Here is a 12139-nt window from a genome sequence, read left to right as displayed (position 1 = left end):
CCAGTCTGGTGGAGGCTGTGGCACCTGTGATTCATTAACCCTTTGACCTAACCTTTCCCTTCTGTCTGGTTTCCTTCACTCTCCCTTGCACCCGAAGGGGTGAGACCAGTGTAGTATCTTAGATGGCCACTTACAAGCTTTTAAGACCCCACACACTACTCACCAAAGTAGAATGTAGAGCATTTTCTTTGTAAACTATTGAACTAGACGTTCCTTGAGACCATGGTCTGGAGGTGGGAGTACTTTAGTTCTATCACCATGGAATCAAAAGCTCCTGGGTAGCAGGACCCAAGAGAAAATGCTGGATAGAAATTGTTCCAGAGGCAAGAACAACTTCTCAGTCTGTAGACTGAGACTAATGGAGTTTTTGTGGGCAGGAAGCATTTTTTTATATGGCCCAAAGAATGTTTTTAAAATCTTCCTGCCAAATTGAGAGAAATAATTTGACAACCCCTTCCTGCTGAACAACCAGTGTGCCTAAGGCCTGGATCTAGAAAACTGAGAAGACCCTTGAAATATCCATTTTAAATGGAAATGATCCCGTGCAAAATCCCACATGTTTGGCATGAACTCAAACATTCCCATATCTTAATGTCCATAAAAGGCTAAGTGTCAGGAGATGCCATTATAATAGCTACTCAGGGCACATGTCCTCCTCTCCACAGGAATGTGGACCAAAGGAGCAATCTGCCCCCATTTGGGTCCTTCTTCTGTCTTCACATGTAATATCATGGGGAAGGAGAGGAGAAGGGGTCTCTTTATCAAGCTAGGAGGCTGGTGGAAAAAAGCTCTTATTACCTCAACCCTAGGGCATTGATGAGTTTTATCCTGGAATACAGTTTCTAAAATGTGGAGGCTGAGAGTTTATAAACGGAATTTTTCCAATTAACCCAAGGCAAAGCAGAAGGATTAGAAATTAAGAGATTCCAAATGTTAAGACATAATGTATCTACTGAGCCATAAAATGTCCTATTCCTGTAGGGTCAAGATTTCCTTAGATTGGTTCCTTGCTTGGGGTGTACATGGCTGTGTAGGTGAGGTGTATACCAAGTACATAACCTGACCACTAACTTGCCCAACATTGTCTGTGTAGGGTCATCACTCTGATGATTTTACTAGGAAAAAAATTTTTTTTCCGAAACAGGTAAGACACATTTCCCATTTCTTTAAAAGACAGAACAAAAAATAGATCAAAACAAAATATTTTATCTTAAAAGACATTTTAGATCCCCAATCACGGTAATAATGTTTATTTAAAAATCATGACTTACCACTAACAGGTTTATAGACAATTCTATAGCCCTTTACAGGGGGAGGTGGGGGATCCCATGTAATACGCAATCGGTTATACCACTCCTCTGAGACTCGTAAGTTTTGGGGACCAAACGATGGTACTGAGGAGAAAAGAAAAAGAAAAATAGGGTTCATTGTGTCTCTCATCTTTACAACCTACACCTCTGTTAACAAAATCTAAGTTAACCTTCCACTGTGCTATAAATATGTACAAACAAGATACACAAAATACACAAGGAAAGGCTTTTGAAAGTCTGTGGTTATTTTAATTATTAAGTATATGGAAAATAAGGAGCCCTGGTGGCACAAACAGTTAAGTGCTCGCCTGCTAACTGAAACGTAGGCAGTTTGAATTCACCCAGAGGTACCTCAGAAGAAAGACTTGGCCATCTGTTTAAGGATTACAGAGAAGAAAACTCAGTGGGGCAGTTCTACTCTGTCTCATGGGGTTGCTATGATTCGAAATTGACTCGACGACACCTAACAATAATATGAAAAATAATTGCTCCTGCGGTGAAACACTTTTATCTGAAGTTCAGCAAAAAATTCAGAGTCATTTGGTTTCCTTTAGTGAATTTTAAGTTAAATTGAACAAAAGAGTGTTTCTTAAAGATGTTCTGTCTATGGGCCTCTCTGTTCCACCGTTTAAGTACGTATGTAAGGCAATGTTGAAGGTAATGTTCGTGCAATGTTAATAAAGACAGTTAATTCTGGTGGTATGATTCTTATCCGTTTTCTTCATGCTATCATCTTCATATTGCCTATATTGTTTGAAGTTTTATGTTAGCATTTATCAACCATTTCTGGCACATTAAAGTAATTTGTAAGCTATTATGTATATTGACAGATACTATCATTTTGTGCTTAATGGAATTTCACTGTGTGGACCACTGATTAAAATAAGTAGACCCTCCACTAACACTTTGAAATAATTTGACTATATCATTATATGTAATGGTATTTCTATAAATAGATACATTTATATAGTAACAGTCTTTACACAGTCTTTATTTGTGTGAGTCTGTGTGTGTGATGGAACCCTTCTACAGATTATAGTGGTTTTTGCTAATATATAAAACAGATAAGAGTAGATCTGCTCTAACTGAAATGAGGATGGGGGCTTGAAGCCCAGCTCACTGGCAGTTAGATAGAGCCCCTTTGCCTTCCCTCCTCCTTTCTGTCCTCACCTCCTCCCCCAAAATGGCCCAACCTGCGGTGCTTTCATGAAATAGCAGGGTGTGGACTGGGATGGAGCAGTTCGATAGAGACAGTGGACAGGCGTGCAGAATGCATTTTTGAGAAGCAACAGGATTGTGATGAAAGACATGTTAGAGGAAAAATATGTCATTTTTTTCAGTCTTAGCTTTTAACAGATGAGCAAACTGAAGCTCAGAGCAGTCAAGCAACTTGCCCAAAGTCACACAGCTTATAGATGTAAAGACAAGGCTCGAACACAGATTTTCTGTCTCTATCTCTGTTGCTCCTTTCACTACGCTAAACAGTCTCTTTCAGTGTGCATCAAAGGAGATGAGCATTTCCAGGTAATTAGTCAATTAGTGAAGTCCCTGGAAGGTGTACACAGTTTATGTGATCGGCTGTTAACCTGAAGTTTGGAAGTTTGAGTCCACCCGAAGGTGCCTTGGAAGAAAGGACTGGCAATCTGCTACCAAAAAATCAGCCACTGATAACCCTGTGGAGCACAGTTCTACTCTGATGCACACGGGGTTGCCATGAGTCAGAATCAACTCAACCAGAACTGATTTTTGGTAATCACCTAGTAACCAAAGGGAGAAAAACTTCACTCACAGGTTTTCCCAGGGGCCGAGACACTGACACCTTCTCCATCAGTGTAGATGGGAGTCACTGTGACTTTGTATTCGGTATCGGAAAGCAGAGGCTTCAGAAGGAGATGGTTCTGACTTCCAAGCACCATAACCTGAACAGAAAAGCAAAAGATTGCGGTCTTAGGAAGATTTCTGTTCCCGTTGATCCACGAATGGAGCTGCACTTTAGGCACTTTGAAATGTCAGAAGCAAGGAGATGAGATTAGGGAGTAATAAGAAAAGAAAGGGCATCCATGCAAAACCATTTCTCTCTGAAATCCTCCCAGCCAGTGACCCTTACCTGATCATCACTGACACAGAGTGTTTAAACTGGAAGCCCTAAGGCTCCAAGGAGTATTTTTCCCTCAACATCTTCTCACTCTTTGTAAAGTACTCAGAAGGGGAGAATAATGATCCATTTGGAAAGCAGGTGTTTATGACTTAGGAGTATTCATTCTACAACTCAGCTTGCTCAATGTTGTGTTTTGTTTTGTTTTTTTTTTACTGAAGTATCTTTTTGAAAGTTCAGCCTTCTGTTCTTTATCCCTTCAGAGATAACCTGATCCCAGCGTTTCATTCTTTCAATTAGAGAGGATGGATTTTAGCCAAGAGTAACAGAACCACACGTTAAATCCAAGTGTTCTGAGTTGGAACACAGTTACCAGCAACACTAAAATGTTGCAGCTTTTTATTTCTGACAGGAGATCTCTTCCTCCATCCGAAACCACCATCACTCTGTCTCTAAAAGCTGCAAAAAGTTCATTGTGGCTGTGGGGTCAGTGCTACACGAGTGGTAGCGAAACCACGCCATGTGGCGCTGCAGCGCAAACTCTGGCAGCTCGAAAAAATGCTGTGGACGAGAAAAGCCACATGTTCTCAACTCTGAAACCACAGAATATTCCGCCTGTGCTCCAGCAGTGAGATGCTGGCATGTCTCTGAGCCATTTAAGGAACTTAATCACAGCTGGAAAAAACACAAGGATGTTAAGAACTGACCCAAACGGGCTTAAGGGAGTCACAAGACTCAGACAGCTGGAGACACTTTTCAATTCAAGGGCTGGGTAAAAGGCCAGCAGGCAAAGGGCTGTGCTGTCTACTTCTGGATCAGGGAAGAAACCCATAAATCATGGAATAAGCCCTAGAAAGCCTCGAATTGAACTCAGGAGCAGCTGTTGCTAAGATACTGTTAAGCTCGAAAAGCAATTTTTTTTTAAAGAAAAAGGAAGGCTGAAGTAGTTGCTTTTTATATTAGATTAATATGATTTTTGCTACTCATATGAAAAGGGCATTGGCATGCACATGGTTTTACTGGTGTGTGGAGTCAAGGGCCTGGGAGGGAGATTTTTAAAAGGAGTTCTGCTTTATCCTAGAATGGTTAGACAAGCCCAGCATTAAGGACATGTAAAGGAGGAAGTGTGGTTGCCCTGACTTGTATTACCCCATTGATGTAGCTTTCTTCAGGGTGTTTCTCTTAAATATAACTCCTTTGGAATACAGAGATCCTACCAAGCTGTCTGTCTAGCAAACCACCCATGTTGATGTCTCTTAAGTAAGGCCATCTCTCAAACTGAGAAATACTTGGCCTTGGAACCAATCAAATTTAGATTGTGGAGTGGCGGGAGAGGCTAACAGTGATGGAAAAATCACATTAAGGGTATTGCAAGCTGATTATTGTAACTGCTGTCAAAAAGTAGAATTGACAAAGGTTGTGTGATAGACATATTTATGACAAAAAAAAAAAGAGTAGCTGCTGAGGCTGCTTATGTACAACCAAACACCTCAAGCACGGGATTTGGCTCCTTGGTTTGGAGGTTTAAGGTCATGGTTTCATGTGACATCCCAGTTAATTGGTCTAATAATGTGTTCAGCGCTTCTGTTCCACCTCCAAGTTCATTGTGTAGGGCCTGAGGTCTTAAGAGTTTTTAAGTAGCCACCCAACCAACCAACCCATTGCCATCAAGTCTATTCCAACTCAGAGCGGCCATATAGGACACAATAGAACTGCCCCATAGGGTTTCCGAGGAGCAGCTGGTAGATTTGAACTGCCAATCTTTTGGTTAACAGTCATAGCTCTTAACCACTGTGCCACCAGGGCTCCATCCTAGGCACAACAATTGGTCTCTATGCACCTGGAGCAACAAAAGAAGCAGAGTTAGGAATAGGAGGAGTCAATGGCATGTGTAGCTAACTGCCTCTATGAACAACTGCCTCCTTTGCCATGAGGCCAGAAGGATCGGATTGGTGCCCGGCTACCACTACTGAACATTTTGATCAAAGATTCCATAGAAGAATCCTCATCAAAGAGGTGGAAATGCAGAACAGAATTTCAAATTCTCACGCACTTCAGACTTTCTGAAACCATGGAGGGTGGATGAACCCCTGAAACTATTGCCCTGAGATAATCTTTAAACCTTAAACCAAAAATATCCTCTGAAGTCATCTTAAAACTGAACAATAGTTTAGCTTAACTGAAAAAAAAAAAAAAAAAAAGGCCTGCCTTGAGCATTATATTCTTTTAAACCCAAAAAAGAACTATCTATATGGGATCAAATGGACAACAGCAACTCAAAAGATTAAATAGGAACCTCAGGGGGCAGTGAGTTTATGTTAATGAGGGAAGAACAACTTAGAAAAAGAGGGTGAGAATGGTTGTAAACAAATTCAAAGAATGTAATCAATGTCACTGAATGCCACATGCAGAAACTGTTGAACTGGGGTATGTTTTGCTGTGTATATTCTCAAGAACAATGACAAAATAACATTTAGAAAAAAAAAAAATTTAGACTATGGAACACTGAAAAGCAGTGTGACTATTCTGAAGGGCTTATTTAGCTTTCCAGAAAGACGTTACTCTGGTTGATAACAGTCACCACTTATCCAGTAATTACTATGTGCCAGGTGATGCTCTGAGCATTTGAATACAGTTATTCATTTCAACTCCACCACAACTTTTTGAGGTAAGGAATATCATTACCCTCGTTTTACTGAGAGAGATAAAGAGGCTCATTTTACACATGGGAAAACAGAGGCCCACACAACTTACTGAGTAAAGGAGTCAGATTGAAATCTCAGGGATCTGGCTCTGGGGTTTGCTTTAACCACCTCACTCTACTCCACATGACTATTGCTTGAACCTTTTCACCCTAATGATACTCATTCCCAAGAGTAAACCGTAAACCTCCTCTGTAGATTTTCAATGTTCCTCCTGCCTGGTCTCTGCTCTTATGCACAAAGCAGGGCAAAGATGCGTTCCTATTCAAAACAGATGTTGCAAGCCACAGCAGATGGTGGGTTTGTCTATAAAACAATTCTATAAAAGATGTTCATAGTTAAATGGGATGCAAATCTAAGCAGTGAATTTTTAAAATTTTTTTGCAGAAATGCAACTCCATGTCTGGCTCCATTATCACTCCAAGCTCTTCAGAGTAGCCTGGACCACATCCAGAAAGCTGTTCCCTGAAATAGAAAAAGGATTCCCTACACCTCATTAAATGAAAAACTCTTCCCTGCAATAGAAAGCGGGTTCCTTACATCTCATTAAATAAATCTCATTCCATATAAGGTTCTGCTTTCTAGACAGTGTTTCTCAAATTATCTGCGGTAGATAACCGGGTGCTGTTGTTGCTGTTCTAATTCCAAACCACTGCAGCCCAATATTTTTATAAAATACTATAAAACGAATTGCTAGAAAAGTGATCATGTGCGTGGATATCACAGCAATGTCAAATTGCTATAAATATTTCTAAAAGCTTAATCTCTGTATCTATTTTGTAGGAAACTGAGTCACACTTTGAGTAAGCTTTTTCTAGAAAATGTATTGCAACACAGAATTCAGGCCATGGTTATGAATTTTGACATCTAGGCTCTAGAGAACTCTGGAATCTTAACTAGCCCTTCACAAACCAAATAAATGTGAGAGCTTTCTTCTATGGGAACAAAATTTGGGGCAATGTCATTGGCACACCTTCATATGTCAGAGCAGAGGTGAAAGTCAATGCTTATGAAACATCTGACAGGTGGTTTTCCTAAGAGGTCAAAAGTTTTTTATTGGAAATGTTTGATTTTTATTATTCTTAAATATATTCATACTTCACCTATCTCAACTGGAAAAGTAAATTAAATTCACCTTGTTTTATACATATTAAAGCTGAGCTTTGGTTTTTTTTTTTTTTTTTACATGCATTATTCTCCAACTTCAATGTTCTATTTTATCCCTTCCTCATTTAAATTAGCTTTTATAGTCAAGGCAAGATTGGAAAGGTGGTGAGAGAATGACTTTTCTTATCCAGGCGTTTTTCATTTCTCACTTTTATAATATGTTTTGGCCATCTGCTTACCCTTGCCACCCATCATCATTTTAAGATATCCATTTGGTCAGTGGGAATTTAGACCTTGGACTCTGACATAGTCTGTAACTGCCTGTCCTACCTTGTTTCTAGAGCCTAAATTTAGATTTGCCCCACTTTTTGTGTCCAGTAATAATACATTGCATTTGTATAGCAGTAACCCTTCATAAAACGGAGATACAAATTCTTCATTTATCCTCAGATGAGTCCCTGAAAAGATGCATGTATATCAAGTGTGTACAAATCCAATTAAATTGAAATTCAATAAAGGATCTTGATATTTAAAGATTTCTACAGTGCTTCCTTCAGTACAGCAAAAACTAATAATACAGTGAACCCTCTGAAAGCCAAAACTCGACAGGACCGCCTTGTTTTACCAGGTCTCACAAACTTTCTGCTTTTGACAGGGCATAGGCACCTCTTTTCTACAGCTCTCTATTCAGTGTGAAATATTTGAGTTTCTTTCTCTGAAACACAGGTTTCAGCTTTCACAGTTTTTACCATAATGACAGTACTTCTGCACAGCAAATATTTATCACCAAACTTATTAGTATTTTTTTTGTTTTTATTAAGTTTGTTTAACCGGGGCACATGTGTGGTTAAAACTTTTGATCTATTTTCTTTCATCTGGTATCCATGTGCTTCAAAAATAAGCAGTGGAAACTGAAAGAAACTAGCAAAGAGAAAATTACCTAGAGACAACCCAAAGTAAATATTATCACTATTTTACCTTGCACAGTTTACAAGTGCCTGCATGAGATTAAATTGTTACTCTTTCCAAATTAGCAAGAATAATTCACCAAGAAACTGAATGTGTTTCTTGGAAAAAGTAAAAACAAAACAAACAAACAAAAACTCTAGCTAGCCCTGGAGAATTTTCATGGGTTTCACTTTTGAGAACAAAATTGCAATACAAGGACCATAACAGTGAAATAAAACCTCCAAATTATATCTTTAATTACCATTCCTAAACACAATTTTAACATTTTTTTTAAACTTGCCTATCACTTGAAATATATGGTTCAAGTGAATTTATAACTTAGCCTATTTCGTTTGTGTCCATTAACTTCTCAAAAGTACTCCTAGGCCAAATCTGGGGACCTTCTGGTTATTCACAGTGGGTGTGGCTATATTCTCCATGCTATCGCTGTGTTTTCTAACATTTCCTGAGTCAGCTTGAAGTGAAGTACTTGCCTGAAAAAGTTTTGGGTCAGATAACTGCCTACATGACCATATAATAAAAATAATTATTTCAAAAAAATTATTTCTAAAAAAGGCTTTGTGAATAAGAACATTATCCTCTGAAGGATAATAATGGTACCCTTGGGCAATAGTGAATGTTGGAGACTTATTTTCTAGAATGGTCAAAAATTATGCAGCAGAGGGTAAGGTACACAATTAATGAAGCAAAATAAAGCATATTTCGTGACAAGAAAAAAAAAATTTTTTTAATGCAAACTGAAGTAAACTTGTCTGACTAGAAACATGTCTATCTACAAAACCATTTTTGGGTTCCAGACTAAAAAATGAATGGTATGTTGAAAATTAAGAAAACACAGGAAGGGTATGATTAGAAGTATGCCAAGTTTACCATCTAGAGAAAGAAATATAGATAAACAAAGACAACTCAACATGTAAAAATCAAAACCCTTGAGGGGAGACACTTGCGATTAAAAATAAACTAGAAGTGACAATAAATTTGCATAGCATGAGTTGATGTCAGTGAAAAATATAACTATTCCTTATAATTAACTATTAACAAATACAAATAGATGGCATTTAATTAGGAGCACTTGAAGTACAAAAATACTACCATTCATGTGTGCTTTGCTCAAAAACTTTTTATCAGATTTCCAAGGGTTTAAAAAATTTGTATAAATGTATGGAGTCTAGGTGGTACAAATGGTTAACATACTTGGCTGCTGTGTAAAAGGTTGGAGGTTCAAGTCTATCCAGAGGTGCCTGGAAAGGTCTGATGATCTAGTTCCAAAAAATCAGCCACTGAAAAACCCTATGGAGCACAGTCCTCCTCTGACACATACGGGTCACTGTGCATTGGAGGGGACTCGACAGCATCTGATTTACACACATACACACATGTGTATAATGAACTTTTTATGATCTAAATTTGGGGCTCTGACAGGAAGTCAAGGCAGCAGAAGCAAGGCTGGGGACCAGGTGCAGAAGCTTTATCAACTTGAAGCCGTAAGGTATGGAGAAAGTTTTGGAGATAGAAAGGTCACCAAGAAACCAGTAGTGAAGTTCGGATTAACCAGGAACATTAGTTTCTGGAGATGGTAGAGGGACTAAGAAATCAGTGGTAAAGCTTACATTGACCTCCAAAGATAGCCTTGTTAGCTCTGTTAGTCACACAACTCCGTGGAGTTTCCAGTCAGCTGTATTTATACTGACCGTTCCTACCACTTCTTCTGCAGGGTCCCCTTGAGCAGTCAGATAGGTCACCCTGAACTGCTGCACACTGCTGTCTGAAATGTCCCATTTTACCCGCAGGCTAGAAGAGGTTTCATCATCTACAACCAGGTTTCTGATTCCTGTCCGGAAAACTAAAATAAACACAACCAAGGATTAAAGAAATTTTAACCCATCATATTCCAAAATGAGCCATGGGACCTATCTGTGGACACAGCAACAAGTATCATTCAATGGCCTTTTCTCCATCAAGTAGACTCACATAAAGCAAAAACGAATCTGCTTTAGTGGTTAATGGGAAGCCATGATACCTCCTAATAGCAAACAGAAATGGGTTTAAGACATACTTACAAGGTGTCCTGTGGAGTCCTCAAAATTATCAACTGTGTGTATACACTACTGAGAAAAACTGGGAAGGGGCCCTTGGACATAGGAAACTAGCCCATGGAGACCAAAAGGGAGAAAGTACATGAGAGCTTCACCCTAGTACTCTGTTGGAGTAATGGAAATGGAGGGCCAAATCTGGTCAGCCTCAATGTGTGATCCAGCATCCAACACACATCCCATCCACATGTCCCACCATTTCTATTTAAACACTAGTCACTCAAAGCACAAGCCTTTCACCATAGCTGCCTCTATCCATTCAGCCCACATGGGTATTATCCTTTCTCTGACATTCATTCAAACAGCTTCACCTGTGTTCTCTGGCACATTCATTCTCATTTCCCAGGTACCTGCCCTCTCATTTGTCCCAATTTAACCTCTCCCTCCTGCCATAACTTCTTTTCATTCTGTCTATCTCCACTGGCCCTTCCTTCTCTTCATTCATTCATTCAGAAAACATTCATTGAGTTTTCACTGTATGTCAGTCTGTGTTATCTTGGAGATACAGAGTGATTACCTCTTGACAAAAACAGTAAAAATGTCACAGAGGAGGTAGGAGATTGACATTTACCAAGCAAAATTTGGGGAAGGACCAGCCAGGCAGTGGGAAGAGGGGAGAACTTCTCACATTCCAGGTTAAGAGTTCTAGATGGCAAAAAGAAATGGAGAAGCATAGGAAATAAGGCTGAGGCCAGGGAGGTAAGCTAGAATTCAGTCATGAGAGGTCTTGGATGTTATGAGACTTTGAGGCACATAAAGAGCACAATAAAGATCAATCAAACAGCGAATGGATAGATGGATGGAGGATAGATGGATGGATGGATGGAGGAATGGATGGATGGAGGAACGGATGGAAGGAGGGAGGAATGGATGGATGGAGGGAGGAATGGATGGATGGAGGGAGGAATGGATGGATGGAGGGAGGAATGGATGAATGGAGGGAGGGGGGTAGGGATGGATGGGTAATGGAGAGCAGAAGGTTTTAAGAAGGAAAATAAATGAAATTCTCAGACTTGTGTTTTACCTAGACAACTCTTACATGACTTTAGAAATTTATTAGAGGGAAAGATAAGCTGAGAGAGGAAATAGCCAATGTAGGAAGTATATACCAGCCAAATCTTAGTTACCTACCAAATGCAAGGAAACCAGGACATTAATAATTCTCAACAGAGATCACCAGAAGTCACTGAGGAGGACAATGGCCCTGGGAGTTTGCTATGCTCACATTCTTGAAAAGGTTAAAAGGGAATCCAAGACAAACATGGAAAAGCTACAGGGATCTAATAGTGAGATTAGTGGGCTAGAAAATTGATTGGCATTTAGGGGTAAAGAAAATGTGGAGAGATTCTGAGAGGAGTGAAATGTAAACTGGCATGCCAGGGAAGGAAGGAAGGAGTATCTCTTTTCCTAACCAATAATGTAAAATAAATAAAACTGAAATAACAATAATTGTGTTCAAAGCAAACATTTCTTACAGGCAAATGGGTTCCCCTTTGTCCTTACCTGCAGTCACAGGTGTGGTAGGTGGTATGGTCGTGGCTGGTTCTGTCCAAAAACTGTCAACTGAAAAAAATGTTCATTTCTTAAAATTCTATAATGATAACACTATACATTTGTGTATAGCAGAGTGGCACGGTAGTTAAAGCACTCGGCTGCTAACTGAAAGGTCAGTGGTTTGGACTCACCAGCCGCTCCATGGGAGAATGATGTAGCAGTCTGCTTTCAAAAAGATTTACAGCATTGGAAACTCTATGGGGAAGTTCTACTCTGTCCTCTAGGGTAACTATGAGTTGGAATTGATTTGATGGCAGTAGGTTACAGCATTTTGTTGTTTTCAAAGAAAATTTCATCTATATCAGCTCA

At 39.5% G+C, this 12139-nt stretch overlaps 1 protein-coding gene across 2 annotated transcripts in view; it reads right to left on the bottom strand.

The window, feature by feature from the left end:
- Positions 1-12139, bottom strand: part of COL14A1 (collagen type XIV alpha 1 chain) — a 224322-nt gene that overhangs the window by 111516 nt on the left and 100667 nt on the right. For both annotated transcript variants that reach the window (XM_064268015.1, XM_064268016.1), the window contains exons 18-21: positions 11780-11839; positions 9875-10026; positions 3100-3229; positions 1272-1394 (exon numbers count right to left, since the gene is read on the bottom strand). In XM_064268015.1, coding sequence (XP_064124085.1) covers positions 1272-1394; positions 3100-3229; positions 9875-10026; positions 11780-11839 — 465 coding nt within the window. The remainder of the gene's footprint in view (positions 1-1271; positions 1395-3099; positions 3230-9874; positions 10027-11779; positions 11840-12139) is intronic.

Source organism: Loxodonta africana, chromosome 14 (genome assembly GCF_030014295.1).
Source record: "Loxodonta africana isolate mLoxAfr1 chromosome 14, mLoxAfr1.hap2, whole genome shotgun sequence".
NCBI lineage: Eukaryota > Metazoa > Chordata > Mammalia > Proboscidea > Elephantidae > Loxodonta > Loxodonta africana.
This window is presented reverse-complemented; position numbering and strand designations above follow the sequence as displayed.